The 20,313-nt window shown below is 45.0% G+C and overlaps 1 protein-coding gene across 1 annotated transcript; it reads right to left on the bottom strand.

The window, feature by feature from the left end:
- Positions 1-6,871: 6,871 nt before the first annotated feature.
- On the bottom strand, positions 6,872-20,231 carry LOC112575672 (protein FAM78B-like). The gene is made up of 6 exons (XM_025257648.1): positions 19,879-20,231; positions 18,250-18,363; positions 17,733-17,844; positions 11,830-12,039; positions 10,693-10,995; positions 6,872-8,664 (listed from the first exon to the last, which is right to left on the bottom strand). Exons 1-5 carry the CDS (start codon positions 20,109-20,111, stop codon positions 10,750-10,752), a joined length of 915 nt encoding a protein of 304 aa, XP_025113433.1. The 5' UTR covers positions 20,112-20,231; the 3' UTR covers positions 6,872-8,664; positions 10,693-10,749.
- Positions 20,232-20,313: the final 82 nt, after the last annotated feature.

Genomic DNA, 20,313 nt, shown 5'->3' with positions numbered 1-20,313 from the left:
CTTAGTTGTTGGCTAGTAAAACTCTAGTTACCACAAATTACCGCTTTTCTTCTTCTGTGCATGTCTGTTGCTGTTCTTGCTGGTTCTGAGACACCTTTGATAGTACAACTTAATATCATCTTGTGATATTTGTTATTCCCATCTTATTACATTTGCCGAATTTATGTCGTCTTTTCCGACAATGAAACCAAAGAGTAGGTTGTCTGGTTAGGTGTGACTAAATCATAGAGAGAAAGAATTTTTTAAAAAGCAAAACAGTAATTGATAAGTGAAGTCGTGGTTGTTTTTGATGATGACCTAATGGAATACCTTTCGGTTTGTGATTGGCTAAAGCTTTAATGACGTAGATATTGTCTGTGAACATGTGTGACGACTGCTGGTGTACGTGCAAGTCACGTGCTCTGCAAAGTAGTCCGCAGTGCAGACATCCCGTCAGTTGTTTGCCAGCCACTGTCCAGTGAGTGATTACACAATGTCCAGTCTTGACCATGTCCATACAGCCATGACTATGTCGGTATAGCCTCCACGCGCTTCACACCAGCTTACTGAGCTTTGCTACAACAGACTAGTCGCTAGTCACTAGTAGCTACACTGGTCACACGTCACAAGTAGGATCAGCTAGTTATTAGACTATACAGGTTTTATTGGTGACTGGTCGTCACTTGAGAGACATTTTATTAACCTTATAGATGACTCGTCAATGGAGAGTTAGATGGTGAGAATCGTGCAATTTCTTTCGTCTCTCGCACTTTCTTCACGAAGCACACAAGAGCTCTGCGTGAGTAATCCGTAGAAAACTAAGTGCGACTTCTTTTGGCAAGTTAGCTGCAAACATTGTAGCACTTGTGAAACCTGATGTAAGGGCACATTTACATCGCTCTGTGTACAAGTCACTCAAACACCACACACACACCACCCTGTGGCTAGCTTACAGACCTCTGTATACACCACACATACACCACCCTGTGGCTAGCTTACAGACCCCTGTATACACCACACACACACACCACCCTGTGGCTAGCTTACAGACCCCTGTATACACCACACACATACACCACCCTGTGGCTAGCTTACAGACCCTGTATACACCACACACATACACCACCCTGTGGCTAGCTTACAGACCCCTGTATACACCACACACATACACCACCCTGTGGCTAGCTTACAGACCCCTGTATACACCACACACATACACCACCCTGTGGCTAGCTTACAGACCCCTGTATACACCACACACATACACCACCCTGTGGCTAGCTTACAGACCCCTGCATACACCACACATACACCACCCTGTGGCTAGCTTACAGACCCCTGTATACAAGTCAAGCACACATACACCACCCTGTGGCTAGCTTACAGACCCCTGCATACACCACACACATACACCACCCTGTGGCTAGCTTACAGACCTCTGTATACACCACACATACACCACCTGTGGCTAGCTTACAGACCTCTGTATACAAGTCAAACACACATACACCACCCTGTGGCTAGCTTACAGACCTCTGTATACAAGTCAAACACACATACACCACCCTGTGGCTAGCTTACAGACCCTCTGTATACACAAGTCACACCACACACATACACCACCCTGTGGCTAGCTTACAGACCTCTGTATACAAGTCAAACACACATACACCACCCTGTGGCTAGCTTACAGACCCTGTATACAACACACATACACCACCCTGTGGCTAGCTTACAGACCTCTGTATACAAGTCAAACACACATACACCACCTGTGGCTAGCTTACAGACCCTGCTATACAGACCCCCAAACACACATACACCACCCTGTGGCTAGCTTACAGACACCTCTGTATACACCAAACACACATACACCACCCTGTGGCTAGCTTACAGACCCCTGTATACAAGTCAAACACACATACACCACCCTGTGGCTAGCTTACAGACCTCTGTATACACCACACATACACCACCCTGTGGCTAGCTTACAGACCTCTGTATACAAGTCAAACACACATACACCACCCTGTGGCTAGCTTACAGACCTCTGTATACAAGTCAAACACACATACACCACCCTGTGGCTAGCTTACAGACCCCTGTATACAAGTCAAACACACATACACCACCCTGTGGCTAGCTTACAGACCTCTGTATACAAGTCAAACACACATACACCACCCTGTGGCTAGCTTACAGACCCTGTATACAAGTCACACACATACACCACCCTGTGGCTAGCTTACAGACCCCTGTATACAAGTCAAACACACATACACCACCCTGTGCTAGCTTAGCTTATAACAGACCTCTGTATACAAGTCAAACACACATACACCACCCTGTGGCTAGCTTACAGACCCCTGTATACAAGTCAAACACACATACACCACCCTGTGGCTAGCTTACAGACCTCTGTATACAAGTCAAACACACATACACCACCCTGTGGCTAGCTTACAGACCTCTGTATACAAGTCAAACACACATACACCACCCTGTTTCATGCCTCAAGTACTCTCTGACCATCCACTTCCCATGTCGCTAATTTGTACCTTCACACAAACAGCCCGACAGCGAGGGGTCTTCACAATCACGTGTCATGATTATGTTTGGGCGTCGGTCAGTGCGGATGAAATAACAATCAAGTGATTATGTTTGCGCGTTGTTAAGTTTGGATGATACGGTAATCAACAGTTTGTATTATGTTTGCGCCTTGTGCTGTTCACATGATGAACACTCTAGTCGCGACTATGTTTGTGTTTCGTGCAGTGTAGATGATGATGTGATAGCACAAGACGTGAGATGAAGCTGACAGAGACAAAGAGAAAAATGGTCTTTGCAGAAAGTAAGTTCCATCCCTGACCCAAGTGAGTCGTTTGTGGTGGCGCTGAGAGACAAGCACTGGCCCAGTAGGCCCAGACTAACATCGTACAAGTCTTTGGGCCTAGCAGGCACAGACTTACATCACACAAGTCTGTGGGCTCAGCAGACAACTATCATTCCGGAAGCTAATCTCATTTCGTGTGCGCACAATAGATGTTTCCTTTGTAAAAGTCACGGTAGCTTGTAAGGTATGAATGCCTAATTTGTTAAGCTAGAAACAATCATTGCTATCCAAGTATTGACAACAGCTGGAGAATACCATAAAGGAAAGCAGCATTGCAAGCTTTTTACCATTTACCAGCTGCTAATGTGTGTTTATGAGACAGCTGATGCCAATAAACATCACCAGCCACAACATCATTTTGTTTTGTTCTTACCAACTCTTACCTTTCCTAATATAGAAATGTCTAACTGTAACCAGACTTTGTAACCAAATGTTAAGCACACTACTGTAATAGTCGTAATAATAATAATAAAATGTTCTAATAATAGACAAACCACACACACACACACACAATGTTTGCATTGCTTAGTAAAATGTCTTAATATAGACGAGTTACTTTGTTGCTCTACATGCTGACGGTTCTCCTTATGTTGCCCTTATTTGGTTTTGCAACTGTCTACCACCCCCACACAGCGCCCCCACGCAGGCCCACGCAGGCCCCCGCTCGGCCCCCGCTCGGCCCTCCTACACTCCACCGCAGTGCCAGCCACTCCAAGTGCTGACGACGGATGAGCGCCCTTGAGGCTGAGCTCAGTTTGTTCTTTCAACCGACTCTGCCGCCTGCCCTGCTTTTTTGAAACGGGGTCGAAGTCATTTTGATGAAGGAAACTAGTAACAAGCAGCGACTCACATGGATATTTCGCTGAATCAACATATACATCTGAGCTTTCACGGGCGAACGAACACTCACATCTCGACGTTCACATTCAAAGACCTTATGTAACCGTCAGGGTAGATTGAGTTGGTTTTTTTTCCGTGCCATCATCCTTTGTCCTTGTTTCTCCAACGGGTCAGCGACATCCTCCACCTCCACACCACCACCTATTTGTGTTTTAAAACGACCATCTTTTAATCATCACTCTTCTTCCATCCATTGTCTTACATCCAGAACAAAGCTGGCTTCATGTGGAGTATATACGACTGCGAGAAGTAAATAAAAACATTTTAATGACGGAGTGAAGCTTATCGGAGTACACAGTAACCAGTTTTGTCAGTTCCCTCCAAGTACAAGACTAACATGATCCGTGATGAACCAGGGCTTTTCACTGACCCGGAACTCGATGACACGTGGAGTCGGAAGTGTGCCTACCAGGCCGTGTCCAGTGCCTCCATCGCATTCTCTGACCTATGACCTCAGTCAAGCTAGCTGTTGAAAACAAGCCGTGGCCATTTTATTATCGCTACCATGAAGAACATTATCAAGAAAACAAAATAAACCTACATTATGCCGTAATTTGAGTCAAGTTGAATGGCATCACTCAGTAAGAGTCCAATAAACATACATCTGAGCACACGCACATAGCGACCAATAAAATATTGACTGTGGCAAGCGAATAACCGAGCGGTTAGAGTACTGGTGTCCCAACACGAATGTGTGCCGGTTCGAAAACGGCGTGGCGCATCAAACTTCCTTGAGTGAGAAGAAAAGTCATGCACCGACAAGAGAAGATAGAATCTACTGTACCCACACAGAGTGTGATCAGTAACACCTTACCCCCATAACTATAATAATCTACTGTACCCACACAGAGTGTGGTCAGTATCATCTCACCCACATAAGTACATAGTCTACTGTACCCACACAGAGTGTAGTCTGTCACACCTCACCCACACCTCACCCCCATAACTATATTATCTACTGTACCCACACAGACTGTGGTCAGTAACAAGTGACCCGTAACGACAAAGGGGGCCATCGTTACTTTGATGTAATATTGTAAATAAAGTTAGTAAGTATGAAGTGGGGAGAGCGAGGACACTGACACGACCTTTCACGGACACGACTTCCCCACCAATGACTAGAAATGTCCACCAGTGACAAGGCTTGAGTAGACTTGTCTATTGGTGACTACACTTTAGCTGCCAAAATCCGTCAGAAGTGCGAACAAGGTAAAACTTGACGACGACGCAAAAAGAAACAGACATCAACTGTGGGGATTATCTGACAGTCTAAAGAAGCCGCTTGTTTAGAAGGTGAAAGGAGTCCCTGAGTTTCTAACGATAGCATTGCTTCTTTGTTGTGTAGGCGATGTCAAAGGTGATGTGGCTTCTTTGAAACATGACTTATCACATTATAGAACTAGAACTGTCACAGCCTGAAATACGGGCTCTGGCAGTCTCAACCAAGACATGTCATCATCTCAACAACCACGAGCTGTCCTTACTGTCTACACATACTGACAGCGCTTTATGACCATGACTAGTTTCTGCACGTCAGCTATGCTGGCACGAGACCAGACCTATCCACACACCCAGGAATGATTAAGGACCTTTCATCCATTTAGGAGGGACGAGCCAACCTGTCCATCCATCTTCTAGGTCTTCACCGTCAAACATTGTGGCTGAGACAAGTCCTCCTACTAGCCACACTCACTCTCTCGTCTTCACTCACTCTTTCTCTCTCTCACCCTGAAGTCTTGTGAACCGAGTTTAATCTCCGGCTCTTCGCCAACACCGGAGTATCCTGAGCTCTTCACACTTACAGTGAGTGTCGGAGGCAGTTGGTGCAAGGTGAACACTGTCTTTAAATTCTAGAAGCCATCATTAATTGGACCTTAAAGGAGAAGGGGAAGGGGGTCTGTGTCAAAAGGTTCATAAGTATCTGCTACGGGACTGCCAAGTGACTCACTGCCTGTTGACACAGTGAGCCGTGAGACTACAAGTCGATGGTTACTAACCAGCTCCCACCACTGGGTCTCTAGTCCAGATGTTGAGACTGGGCAAAAATATCAGAACTACAGCTATTGCCACTGACCTTCGCACTCATGACACGCGTCAGAGTTAACCCTTACCCTCACACATCTTGGGCACTTTGTCTCCAACATTAACCCTTTGCGCTTTGGTTTTTTTCAAATCTCTCTGTGACTTTCTACAAAGTTGGACTACGTGTGTTCCGAGTGTCACATAGTTGGCGTGCCAGGGTCCGAATTACAAGGCACAGTTAGAAAAGGCTTTCATCACCGCCAACAATCTTCTATGTCATGACTGTATGTAATCGGCCTAACCCTGACAACAGCATCACCTTATCAAAACTGTGTTCAGTTAAAGCTTCAGATTAATTATAATAATTACAACTGTGTCAGAAGGAAAGAGGAGCTAAGAAATCAATTAGAGCCTAAGTGGCTCATTCCAGCACAAGTGTGTCTGCCATTCCTTGAGTGTTGGAACTGGAGTGGAACAAAGTGACCAACAACCTGACCGACTTGTACCGCCTCTTTGTCTTCAGCCCAATTAAAACATGTGTTCGACACTCAAGGCAAACACAAAGTGAAGTGAAAGGCACGTGCATTACCACGTAGCTGCAAATGAATCCGTCAAGAAAGAGCAGGCTGCAGGTAGACTGTGTCGCTCTACATCTGGCTAAGGGACCGTTCACACCTTCACTTTACACACAACTGGCGCTGGGCTTAGTGGCAAGAAGTGTTACCATGGTAGCAGGTCCACGTGTAATCGTCGATGTTAACAGCATCATCCTGCCCTTTCTCTCTCCCCCATCTCCAACAAAAAGGTTTATTTCGTAGTCCATTGAATAGTCTGCACAACACATTTTGATCGACACCAAAAAGATAAAGATTTCATTCAAGCTTATAAGAATCCTCGAACAGTCAACATCCTAACACACACACACATATCTATATATATATAATTAGAAATACTTGTTTTTGGTGATGTACTCGTAAAACAAATGAAAATAGAGGTAATAACTATTGAAAGAGACTTCATCCTCAGTATCATCAAACCATTCCGTTCCAACATACTTTCCATAAACAAATCCTTATCATCTGCTGTGCTTATTTATTTTTAAGTTTACATATATATTTACATGTTGTATTTAAGAATATACATAGCTAAACAATCTGGACAAATCTGCTTACTGGTGATAAAATGCATTCCACACAAGCTCCTGAAGAGGTAGGCAGGTCTTTATATCACAGAGATCAAGTCAATCGATAAAATGCATAGCCATCAGAAAATAAATAAAGAATTCGCTAAAAATGTTGCTTAAGTAGGAAATTCAAAAGCTGCGTGCTCCCATGCAGAAGACAAGTATGCGGCTAAATATAGATTTGACAGTATCAAATATGGTATTGCACTTACACAGCGTATTTCTTCCCCCGCAAAAATCAACAAAACGCCATTTTACATGAAGCCCTCTGAGTCTTCGCTGCTAGTGCCATGAGACGAGACCTAGAGACTGCAAAGAGGTTAATGTGATGCGTCAAGCTGTGTCCTCACCAAAGTCACGCGAGACTTGGAACAATGAACCCTTCGTCTCCCATTCTAGACCGAGGATGTGTGTTGTCGTGGTGACAGCTGCTGTTGTGTGCGCGTACGTGCACAGCTTTGTGTGTATGTAGGAGGGAGAGGGAGGTGTCGGCGGGGTCCTCAGCGTGTGAAGACACACTCTTTCAGTACATTTCAGCTATCATCATACAGCTGCTGAATGTATTCATTCAAGAAATACTTGACGGCATTTCTAGGGCTTCAAAAAAAAAAAAAGGCTTTAAATGGAAGATAAGAACGTTACATACGTATGGCTTAAGGCGCTGTTAACTCAGCTCTTGGTGCGAACTGTGCTACCCTGATTGCTGAGTGTACTTGTTACAAACCTTTACCGGGCTACCATCAACAGAAAACCAAAACTAATCTAAAACTGTTTTCAAAACCATACTCTGTCGATTTTTGTGCATGTTGCTATTTTTTTTTTCTTCTACATTTCGTTTTATTCTAAAACTGATGTGTTTAACGAGGCTAGCTCTAGTACACCGACCCCTCCCTCCTTGAATGAGTTTTGGCAAGAACGTGGATCCAAGTTATGTATTGTTATGCTTCATTATGGCTAAGAGTTATTATGTTTCATTATGACTCAAAGATCTCCTTTTCGAGTAACATACTTAAGATGAATCAAAAGGAAGCCTTACATTGATCTGAGCATACAGTAAATCTTAAGCTGTGCTTTAAAACGCGAATTCTTTACTGTATTTCCTTTCTGCTTGACACGCTAAGCTTCTGTCTCTTCCACCCCCTCACCCATGAGCCATTTGACCTGACAGCACAGTAGTGTGGCACAGAGGACATCCTATTTGTTGTGACAGAAACAGATGAAAGACAGCTTGTAAAACGTGGAGTGGGGGTGGGTGAAGGTAGTAAGGAGGCAAGTGTCCACCTGAGAGACTAGCCAGAGACCATCAGGATCAAACTGCTGCCGGCCGCCACTGGGCAGCGACACAGGCTGCTCACTGACCTCCCCAGTCCGGAGGTGGACAAAAGGCAAAGACACTGCGTGCCCTCAGGACAAATCACTGACCATCTCTCGTTGAGCGGCAAGTTCCACAGCGAAAGTCTGGATTGCACAGCTCTACAGGTGTCATCAAGCACTGGATCATCAAAGCCGCCTCTTTCTCCAATCATCTTCCTTTCACTTCTAAAAGGAGCAGTTTTGTTTTGTTTTGTTTTTTTTAAGCCGATGTCACAGTAAGCAAGTTCATTGCCAGGAGGCAATCCGTGGCTTGGCGTGCCCACAACAGAATATTTTCCCTCTCTTCTACACGACTGCCAATTCCCTGAAAGCACTGAAATTTGCATATTCCATTAGATGCACAAAACCGTAAGTCACACATTGCGGGCAAAGCACTGACAGTAACACGTTGCTTACATGCACTTAAAAATCACACATTATTTGAAAAGCACTGTATATTATCTACACACGAAGGTGGTAGGCGGGGGGAGGGGGGAGAAGGATTGGATTTTTTTTACACCTAGCCAGCAACTAAGACTATCACGGCAAGGCAAAGCAGTCAGCCCTGTAAACAGATGCCACATGCAGAGAACGAAAGTGTGCTCGAGACAAGAAGTGAACCCAGGACAGCAAACCTTCGCTGTATTGGTGATTGGCGCTAACTATTGCGCCACCGGGCCGCCTTTATCTATCTACACACGAAAGTGGTACGAAAGGGAGACAAATAAAGCTAAGTAATTTTTCTAATTTGGAAACTTACCTAAGCACGTAGGTCACAATAAAAGACGGAGAGTGGAGGAGGAAGCAGTCTGGCAAAGAAAGAAAGTTTCTAGGTTTGGCGTCTATTAAACCAGAGTTACACTTCTACATACAGGAATTGAGAGAACATGTGCGTGGACTCCGCGTACTGTAAGAGTTACGCACTTCAGAATCATATGAACAGAATAAGTGGGTATAGTCAGGGCTTCTGCTTACGCAAAAAATTGCGTACTGTACGCATTAAAAGTTCGGAGGACCCCTTCAATTTTCGTCAATGGGGTCCCCTTCAAGTGTAGGCGAAGAACAGGGACCCCTTACAAATCTGAAGAAGGGGTCCCTGGGACCCCAAAGAATTTAGCCTTAGCAGAAGTCCTGCCGGTATAGGCTACTACAGTGTCCGGCAACATAATGCATGGAATGGAAAACAAAACATAACAATGTGTACTTGTAACTCAAAACATCACGATCAAGACAGGTCAAACTTAGTAACAGCCAGTAGACAGTGACACACTGAACAACATAAAGATGAGGTACAAGATAGCAGTAGACAGTGAGGTACGTGTAGACACACTGAACAACTTAAAGATAAGGCACAAGACTAGAAGGTAAAGCAATGGATGATAGTAGGAAGGGATGTAGAGACTATAAACAGTGTAAGATGGAGTCGTTACATGATGGTTAGCGTGATAGACAATATTGCCAGGGAGTTAAGAATAGTCTTTGTGAACAGACATGTTTTCATAGAGCGTGTGAATGTAGCTTTGTAGTCCCAATGGTGAATGAGATGTGGAAGAGAGTTCCAGCACATGCTTAGCAGCACAGAGGGAGGACGTCCGTTCTCCGTATGTGACTGTGTGGATGGGAGGATAGAATGAGGGAGTCTGACGAAGAGCCAAGGTTTAGGGCAAGAGTGTGGACAGAGAATATTTCACTAAAGTATTGGGGGGAGTCTCCCTAGGGAGTATAGCTTACTGAAACTCGTCTTGCCCACTAAGGAAATCAAGCAATCCTAAAGATCAGTGCCATCTATTCCTATGAGAAAAAGTTAACTCCTTAAAGATACCATAAGATCCTACACATCAGTGGCATCTACTTCTAAAAGAAAGGGGCCTGCGACATAACAAAATATGATTGTTGAAAACCTAAATCCCGGTGAAATGTACTGATAGAAGGGCCCAAGACACAAGCTAATCTTAGACCGACTACTAAGCTGAAAAGGGCGCTCCACGCAAGAAGATCGCAGTGTCTAAAGTGCCTGTCACCAAAACACTGGCCATCGGGTGTTGTGAACTCGTATCTCGGTTCCGACACAGCTTTCTATGGATGCAACACCTGTTTATAGTGCCGACTTTCGGTGGTTTCCTTTGGGTACCCGGGTTTCGTCCACCCTGTCCCTCTCCCTCTCTCTCTCTCTGTGCATGTGTGTGTGTAAAGCGCTGTAGGCTTGGTTTCGGGCATACAGCGCTATAAATATTTACTGTTCCGTTATTGTTACATCAGAAAATCTGGCTGTTAAGAGCCTAAAGACGAGTATGTGTAAGGAAGCAACACACATGGCTGTACGCTCGCTGCTAGCTACCCGTTCCCAGCAGGCAACACTCACAATGTAGCGGACGGTGGCGCCAGGAGAAGATCAACTAAAAAAGGTCAAGGCCACAGGTCACAACTTGCTCTCTCGCTTCAGACGATGGGCCTCCGTCTTCCACACCGGAGGAATGACACAGACGGGTCGCCCTCGGCGCGGGTGCCACACCAACATCTGGGCACTGTTGGCGCAGGGCGGAGTGAGGGCACAGCGCGGAATGGGCACGTTGTAGTCCAGCAGCAGGGGCTGGCGTGGCACAGGGTTGCTGGTCAGACGGGCGCGCTGGCCCAGCGGTTTGTTGGGATCGATGTCAATCTCAAGCTGCAACACCAGTGGGGCCACAAGCATGACACTACAGGGAGGCAGGAGGCAAGCACTGCGCCACTTGCAAACACGCCTGTTTACACAATATGCGTCTCTCTCTCACATACACATCCTTCGCTCTCCTTGCAGAAGAGTCGTAATTGTTGTAGCTGGGCCTAATACAAACACTTGTTTAGCATGGACTGGTTGCTCCTGCGAATCGTTAAAATGGCGTTCCTTGTCAATGTCATTAGCCAAATGTCCAACATCTCAAAATAAAACGTGATATTACATTGCCAAGTATAAACTAATAACATAAAGTGACTTATAGGAGAAAGATTAAAACCATTTTGCAAAAATAAAACAAAATAGCAATTGTGGGAACAAGGTGAACAGCTAGTTCATTGTAGAGATGCGGGCTAAGGATGACCCAATATCCTTCTTGTTTCCTGTTTTCTGAAAGCAACAAACGTTCTGCAAGCGTGGAAAGTTGGCTCGATCTATCCATCAGGCACTGGATTGATTCACTGGCACAATTCATCAAATGAATATAGCCATAAGTCCTCCGTATGAATGTGCGACTGTAAGGAAAAGAACATTTTTGTGTGTGTGTGTGTGTGTGGTTGTGCTCCAAAACCCAAAGCACCCTTTACTCTCCTGCAATGAGTGCGCCATCACCTGATCCAAACATACCCTCTCGATCTTCAGAACAACCGAGTTGGTGTCCTTGCTTTTAAGCTTTTGCTCTGGGGAAAGTGTCAGAAACTATGCATTTATAAAGGTCGGGACTAAGTGGATTTAAAAACTAACGGCCAGTCTCGCCCACACTGAAGTGCGCTGGGCGATGCTGACCTGCATGCGCCAGGAGATGGTCTGCAGGACGAAGGACTTCATGGTCACCATGTTCCAGGCCACCAGCCACACGTAGAAGCTTTGGTCCCGCACGATGTGGGTCAGATTAGGCTCCAGCTGGTGCCGGTTGGCTGGATTGCGCCACGTGACATGGGGGTGGAAATTGTCGTTCATGAACACCGTTGCTGTCTGATAGCGATCACACGGCCCCTGAATGCAAAACATTCGACTTAAAATACCAACAAACAAGACTTCTGATTAACAACGGACAAGAAAATTGGGATTTCTTCACAGAGCTGATGACTAATAACAAAAATGGGAAGAAAATTCTGATTTCATTAAAAATCTCCCAATTGTTTTGTGTTTTCATTGTCATACTGAGCCTTTCGTAAGCTTTGCGGTTGCGAAAAGAGAAGAAAGCACATACAGTATGCATATTAACTTTGCGTGAAGCGCTAGGTTCACATCAATTTTTATAAAATATACAAGCACCTGTTGATAGTGGCATTAAACTGTGGGAGATTAATCAACTTAAACTTTGCATTCCCGTGTAACTTGTTGAATTATATTGTGCCACTTAAACATGCATATCTATTCCAACTCTCTGAAATGAAGGGTATGGGACTTTGGGTAATGAGGAATATGATTTCTCTCAACTTCTCATAGCGATCTGGAGACCTCGGTGGCCTAAATATTTTGTCTTTTTTTTTTCTTTTCTTATTTTATCTCGTACATTAACGTTGGCCACCGTATGCATCCCTAACTACGGATGAACATGTAGGGATTGGAGAGCTATGTCCCTTCGCCTTACTGGTTAGAGAGCGACTTTTCCTCTTTTTCGTCGATCTGCGTTACGATTTGTCTACTGTTTGATGTACGCTTCTGCTACGATATTTGCTATCTTTTGGATTGTTCTTCTCTGCCTGCGCCAAATAGTTTCATTTATTTCTGGACCACTTTACGTGGTTTTCTACTGCCACATCTGCGCCATCTTGCCGCTTTTTGGAACTATGTGTCAGCAGCATAAACTCCCTGATACTTTTCTGCAATGAAAACAAGAATTTTCTGAACTCCTCATTATGAGGGTCGGAATCAATTTATGTACTCTGCAGTCTCCTGTCTTTGTCGCCGTTGGAACATATGTTACCACTAGGAGTCTTGGAATATGTACAGATGTCTAAAATCATGTTAGTGCGTGCTATTTATGACCGTTCCATATTTTCTGCCGGCTTCCATGCGCTACCTCAAATCAGAGAAATGAGCATAATTCTTCTCAAATTCAACTTTTCCTGCTCGCAGTCTCCCACTCCTTTCCTATGCCGAACCCCTCGCATGCTTCATGAGCTGATTCTCCGTCTTTTGTATCTGTTGGCGCGTCTCTAGCCGTTTATTTGATGATATGTTTTGGTCTGTGTCAGTGTGTCTTTTGCGTCCATTCTGTATCTGTTTGTGCTTTAAATGTTTACAATCTGTATTCAGAAATATTTAAGCACACTTTACTTTACACTGAAGAAATACGATTTCTAAGTCTGCATCATCATCGTCGTCGTCGTCATCATCATCATTATTATATGTCAACTCCAGTCTTTCTCTCTATCAGCTCTCTTATTTTCACTCGGCTCTATCAGATCTTCGTTTTTGAGTCTCATCCCTATTTCTTTCATCGTTTGTTTCCACAACTTCGGCCTAGGAAACAGGAATGGTATTATTTCTCGTGTTAACATCCGTTCCAAGATAACCGGAATCAATCAAAAAAGCCTTGCTGCCTTATGTAATCAGCAAATCCTTCAGAAGGCATCCCGCATGTTCAGTATTCCCAGTCCTATGCTGGCATGACATTTCTTACTCATTTGGTCGGAGATACGTGAGTCCATCATTTAGAACAAATCGTCACCGTGACTCCTTTATTTCTATACATATACATTGTAATACTTTTACTTCGCGTGCACCCAATCGCTATTCTTCACTGGCTGTGATGCTTGTGTAAACGTAAGGTGAATCGGTGTAACAAGAGTGGGCATTTGTTGTTGATTACACTTTAATGAGTGGCCGAAGACATTAATGTACCTGCCACACGGGCCGCAAGAAATGTGCTCAGCTTGCTGCCCTATCATTCAGTCCCAACAGTGTGATTTAGCGGTTGAACTGACGGAGCCTGGTCACATCAACCAACGCACTCTTCAACTGCACACTCATCCATGTATGACGTAGGCTGATGTGTCTTCAATACATCGTTTACAAATAAACAAAAACTTTTACAACATACCTAACTTTTGGCAAAAGAACTCGTTTTCATTGGTGCTGCAAGAAAACAAGGCTTCCAATGGAAAACCTAAGTACGCTTGTAATGAGGTGAGTAGCAGGTCTCTTGCCAACGATCGCGGCACACCGAATAGAGCTTCGTCCGACTGACAATCGTCATTTCCCCGCTCGATCCACCGACCATGTAGCTTGGCGGGTAGCCGACGCTGTGGTGGTCAGAGGAAGAACTGGCTTACGAACGTCCAAGACTAGACTGGTCGTCCTGTACAGGACTTGCTGGCTATCGCTCACAATAGGCAAGAATGGCAAGCCCTGTCCGCTGTCGATATCGTCTGGCCAGAGGGAGGGGCCAACACGTGGCACATCTCTCAACTGCGACGGAGCACGAGATAACAGACCCACCTCAGGGGATATCGTAATACAGGGGACGTAATCAACAGGATATGTCGTCGTGGTCTTGGCGTAAGACAGGAGGGCGGGGGAACCATGTGCGTAAGAAGAGCGGGAGCCACAGGGCTAGATGGGAAGTATATATTGAGGCCGGGAATCAGATTGTGATGGACAGAGAAGAGCTGAGGTGCGGGGAGGCGTCGTGTACCCAGGGCCCGGCTGTGTGCCGTCCATACGTCTCCCGTGCCTTCTGCGTGATGCTGTTGTGCGTAGGAGTCTAGCTCAGTGCGTGACACGGGTACTAGCAAGCAGTCACATTTCTCCGGCGTTTTCTGTGTGTGACAGAATCAACGCGTCACGAGGGTGTGACGTGGTGGCATCAGCTTCGCGTTGCCTCAGGCAGTGGTCGGGGAGGCGGATAGGTTGTGTTATACTTATAGTGAACACTCAGTGTCGTGCTGAACCATTAGTTTGTCTGGGGGGTGTATCTAAATGTTTGTGTATGATGGGTAATGCTTTTTTGTAGCAGGGAGGGATTCTCCTCCGGTTGGTTTACTTTGTATTTTTGATGTAATGCTTGATGTAATGTTTATTTTCTTTTTCTTTTAAGTTGGCGAGTCGTATTTTGGGGACCGCCAATAAACTTACGTGTTGTATTGTCCCCTCGTGCACCGTTCTGTCCACTGAGGAGTGGTTGGTTTTGTTGCTCAGGTCGGGCGCGTGGAAGTCTGTGATTGCGAGTGTGTCTGTGACTGTGTGAGAGCGAGTCTTGCGACGTACGACTGCGCTACGCGACAAAATGGTGGAGATGCGGTGTAGTTAACCCACTACCCAGTCCTCATTTCTCAGTGCTGTCTTGTCCTATGCTTTGTGACGTTTTGTTCGTGTGTCGAGATTCTTCAGACCGAGTTGCGATTGAGTCTGCATGCTGCGGGCGGTTGGTTAGCGTACGGCTAGTACGGTCAAAACAGCCGGAGGCAGTGGAGCAGGAAGGTCAACTCAGTCGGTAGCTACGGGTCAGGGACGCCAAGCAGGTGAGCAGACGTGGGGTTCTGCACTGTAGGGGGGTGGGGGTTGCCCGTAACTCCGGGTCGCGTTTGGTAAGCGTTGGCCAGGTTGGAGCAGTTGTTTTTTTGGGGTTTTTTTTCATGTTAAACCAGCTTTCCCACCTGTTCTCTAATGTCGCGGTCGGGATCGCCAGTGTCAGCTCACGCGCGTGCGGGTGGACTAGAAGTAAACGAGGAGGCGAGTGGGGTCACCCGGTTCGCATTGCTATTGTCGGTTCTGTAGACGGAAAGAGCCCATGTGTAGCTCGCTCCCAGCTCCACTGCTCGCTACACATGGGTATATCCGAGAGTTCCCACTTCTCAGCGCAACGCGGTCACCGAGACAAGCGCAAAATATTTGATTAAAAAAAGAAAACTGATTTACAACTTAAGATAAAATAGCCAAAGATAGCAAGGATTGAAAAAAATGAACATTTACTGCAATGGTCAGACAAAAATAAACCATTCTTAAAAATAGAGCTACAATGAGCAAATAGCGTTTTAGTTTGTTAAGAAGTGTTCGCAGAAGATGATCACAAGATGTAAATATGAAAACAAAATGTAAATATGTTATGATTTTGTGTTACTTTGTTTTACAGCATTTGTTTGCCTCTCCGTTTACGCTTGTCTCGGTGACCGCGTTGCGCTGAGAAGTGGGAACTCTCGGATATACTAAGGTGACCAGACGTTTCGGGTGCGAAAGCGGGACACGTGCCGATGATGGTGTCGTCACCGTCAAAAAACGCCGAAAAAAGTGATTTTTAAAGACAACCGGGACATTTGATGGACTTGCCAGAAAGCCAGAAAGCGGGACATTGGGCGTCCCGCCCGATATTCAGGCGGGACACGAGGTCAAAAGCGGGACGTCTGGTCACCTTAGATATACCCATGTGTAGCGACCAGTGGAGCTGGGAGCGAGCTACACATGGGCTCTTTCCGTCTACCGAGCGCGCTACAGAACCGATAAAAGCAATGCGAACCGGGTGCCACCAGCCCCCTTACCTCGACCACCCAAGAAGCAAAAGACGCGACAGTCACGAAAACCAAGCGCTGTCCCAGTACAGGAACGTACATGTCGCTTCCTCGACGACTGCTTGTTCACCCGACCACACTGTTACACAGCATACGGTGGCACAAACCGGGATGCACAATGGCACCTACAGCCGTCAAACGAGCACCACCTTAATGCAACTTAGTTCCCTATTCCAGTACTTTGGAGGGCAGGCAAGTACACACACACGTTCTCTTCTCCCCTGAGAATGACGATTCTTTCTGCCGGTCTTTTACCTCTCACAGTCTAAGTTCGCGTAGTCCTTAGAAGATTAAGACGACAGCTAGCAATCCTAGCGGTCCGTTATAAGTGTATGACTAGAATCAAGGTTCGCTAACTCAATCCGATTTTCTCCAGAGTCTCTGCCTTCCTTGCTCCAGTCTCGGTCTCGAAAAAAAAAAGTCCCTTGGCGTTGAAAAAACCTGAAGGCTGTTCGACTGTTGACCAAGTGATCTGTACGCAAATATGTCTTACCGAGAAGTGTCCTGTGATGGTTTATGTAGTAGGAAGTTCTTCCACACTGATGTGATTTCGCACTATGGAGGGAGAGGGAGGAGGAGGAAACCGAAGTATCCAGAGAAAAACCCCGATGCCCAGCACTGCGGACAGGTACCACGTACAGTGTTCCGAGACGAGATCTGAACCCTGAGCCGCTCACAAGTGAATGTTTTAATCACTACACTACCGGGCGCCCAAGTGTCTTGCGATGTTCTCGATTCCTTACTTAACTTCTTATATTCCCTCCCACACACACACAACAGGGGTGGCGTCGATCGAGCATCAGCAGTCTGACTATGAAAACTAGCCCCACATACAGGTGGCGGGGCGAACAGGTGACCCCCTGTAACCCGTGTCATGCTGGCAAGTCCTACTAGTCAGGTGCCAAAAAAAAAAAAAAAAAAAAAAAACCCAAAAAAACCAAAACGCTCGGGTGTTTCTCTAGCCGTCAGGCGAGACCGTCGAGACGCTTCATTGGCCACAGACGTCATTGACACCTCCGCTGGGCCTTTATTAACATAAATGGTTCATGAGTTATCAACGTGTTGACAGTTCCAGACCTTAATTGCGGGTGATTTTATGTCCCACTTAGGGTTACTGCATGACAAAAGAGAGGTACACAAAAAATGCCAAAAGATGAGTGCAGGTGAACTGACCTTGAAAATTACGGTTTCGTTGCGCGAGCCATACCAAGGATAATGGCGACCATCGCAGTCACTGATCATACTTTGCTTGCCGCTTGTCAGCTCCGGAAACTCCCAGCTCGTGCTGAAAATGTACAACACCATCATGCCACAGTCCCAGTCCGTCCGCATTGAGCCACATGCAATATTAACGGCTTCTCAATTGAATCTGATGACATCAGGAAAATCCAAAAATGTGATAAAGCCCAAGACAATGCACTTAATCACTAATCATATTTCATGTGCTTTTTCATAGGCTACAAACCACAATCTAAAAAACTGTCTTTCGATTATTCCATAAAGTCAGTCGAAAGAAAAGATAAAACTCGTAAATCAAAAAGCAAGTCTGCATTTTCTGCAATAGTAAATATCACTATTCAAAACAGATGGCAGTTCACTCCCAAAAAGTCTTCACAAAGCTCTGGTTACGATGCAGTTATTGCACATACAGTACTTATTTACACACTCTATATGCAATAAAATCACTCACTAGCCCTCCTTGCCATAGGTATTGTGAAATGTCATATCCGTGCAGGCCTGAATCCATCCCACCTTCCAAGCTTCAGCCTCGCAGAATGGAGAAATCTCTACTGTTGCGGAGGCTCTATGTGTGAACAGCAACATTATTAAAATTATTCCACACATTCGTCGTGTTGACAAATACGGTTTTACACTTAGTTCGGAGAGCTAAGTGAATGTATCTCTCTACCTGTGTGTGTGCCAGATACCTTAAACATTATTTAATACATGACACTATCAAGGTTTAATGGATATCGGGAAAATATGAAAATCGCCTTATAAAAGCATCGGACAAGAATGCATTTTTCCTGCGGGAAGGCGAACTCTATTTCCCATGAATAATTCCAGCTGATACAGACAGGCAGTGTTACACGAGACACTTTCCATAAATTTGAGTGTAAAGGGACGTACGGAAAGGAAATATTCAAAATTAGAACTCATGCAGCCCCGCTCGATGGTCCATCTAACTTGCACCGCATGGCTACAGTTTTTCCAAATAGCTAGTGTTGAAACAGTGACATGGTATGATAAAATTATTTATTGTTACCTTCTACTGAATTGATATTTCAAATTTAACTTAACTGTTGAGGAGAGCTTATATGTATATCCAAAAATAAAATAAATTTTAATAAATTATTGCATAAATGCACTCTCACACCTCTAAGGCTTAACAGAGCAATTTACAAAGCGGTATATATAAGAATGTGGGGGTGGGGGTGTGCGTGCGCGTAAATGTATCCCGGACGCATATGCGCAGGTAAGATCGAGAGACAACCAGCAAGCCAGCCAGCCAGCCAGAATGACAGAATAAAAAGACAGACGCACAGACAAGAAGGTAGGGTAGGGAGTGACCTACAATATCTTCTTCCTCTGTGTGAAAAAGAGAGAGTGAGGGAGGGCGAGAGAGAAAATGTGCGAGTGTGCAATTGTGCCCACGGTTGCGAGAGTGAGATGGCTGACGTCGAGAGGGTAGGGAGAAGGAAACAGTCTTTAATGTCTACTTGTATAATAGAAGTCTATTTTTGAGTCTCCTAAACTGTTCTTCTTTATACACGCCAGCGATCTAGAATCAAAGAAAGTTCATCCTTTTTACACGATGCTAATATTTTATGCGCAACCTCGGGGACCTTTCTTACCCGAGTACAATCTGAAGAGATTGGACACAGGCCTGGTGATAAAACGATTCCTTGTTTCGGTGACTTTAAATAAGACAGAAGGTACCTACGTATTCACATTTCAGCTGCATACTTTTTCTACACATTGTTGTTGCTATCTTTATTGCAATAAATAACGGCTACTAGCTTATTTGCTATGAACGAGTCCCTAGCAACCACATTCGCTCAACTTGCTGTTGAGTACGAACCGATGCCATGAAAAGGAAATGACTTAAGATATATTGTTATTTAATTATTTCAAACTTCATAACTCTTTGAAAGGTGGCCAATATAATTTCACCTTAACGAAAGCGTTAAAATACAGCGTAATTATTTGCTCCGGTGCTGCAAACGAACTTTTTTGGGGGGAGGAGGGGGGAGGTGAGATGCTGGCAGAGATGCTACATGAGTAATTCATCTTATACTGAGAAGTAATAAATCACTACCTGAAGTTTGGTGTTCTATATTTCAGTACAGCAGGTGAACTTTCATCAATCTGGGTGGGTTCGTTATCAATTTTAGCCTCTATCCGTAGCACCCGTATGAGAGGTCCGTCTCTTTCTGCAGGGCCGACGCAAATGGTTTCGTTACTGTTATTATTCTCTCGGTTAAGCGCTGATCTCCATAGCATAGATGATGTGTGTCCCGTTTCTTCCGTTTTTGGAACGGAATGATCCATCGGGACCTTCTAAGCTGGCCTTCAAAGCCGTTTTGAAGCGGCACAAGAATCAACCAGCTTTGTTTTTGTGGCCGCTAAGTGTCGTCTGCTCGAAGGAGATCCAGTCAAAACGGATACTCTCTAAATCTACTCTGGACCAAGATTCATTCATTCAGGACTTTTTTTTAGAGTACAACAATTACCTAAAAGTCTTTGAAAATTA

This window comes from Pomacea canaliculata, linkage group LG11 (assembly GCF_003073045.1).
Source record: "Pomacea canaliculata isolate SZHN2017 linkage group LG11, ASM307304v1, whole genome shotgun sequence".
NCBI classification, from domain to species: domain Eukaryota; kingdom Metazoa; phylum Mollusca; class Gastropoda; order Architaenioglossa; family Ampullariidae; genus Pomacea; species Pomacea canaliculata.
The sequence above is the reverse complement of the archived record's forward strand: the minus strand, read 5'-3'. Positions and strand labels throughout refer to the sequence as shown.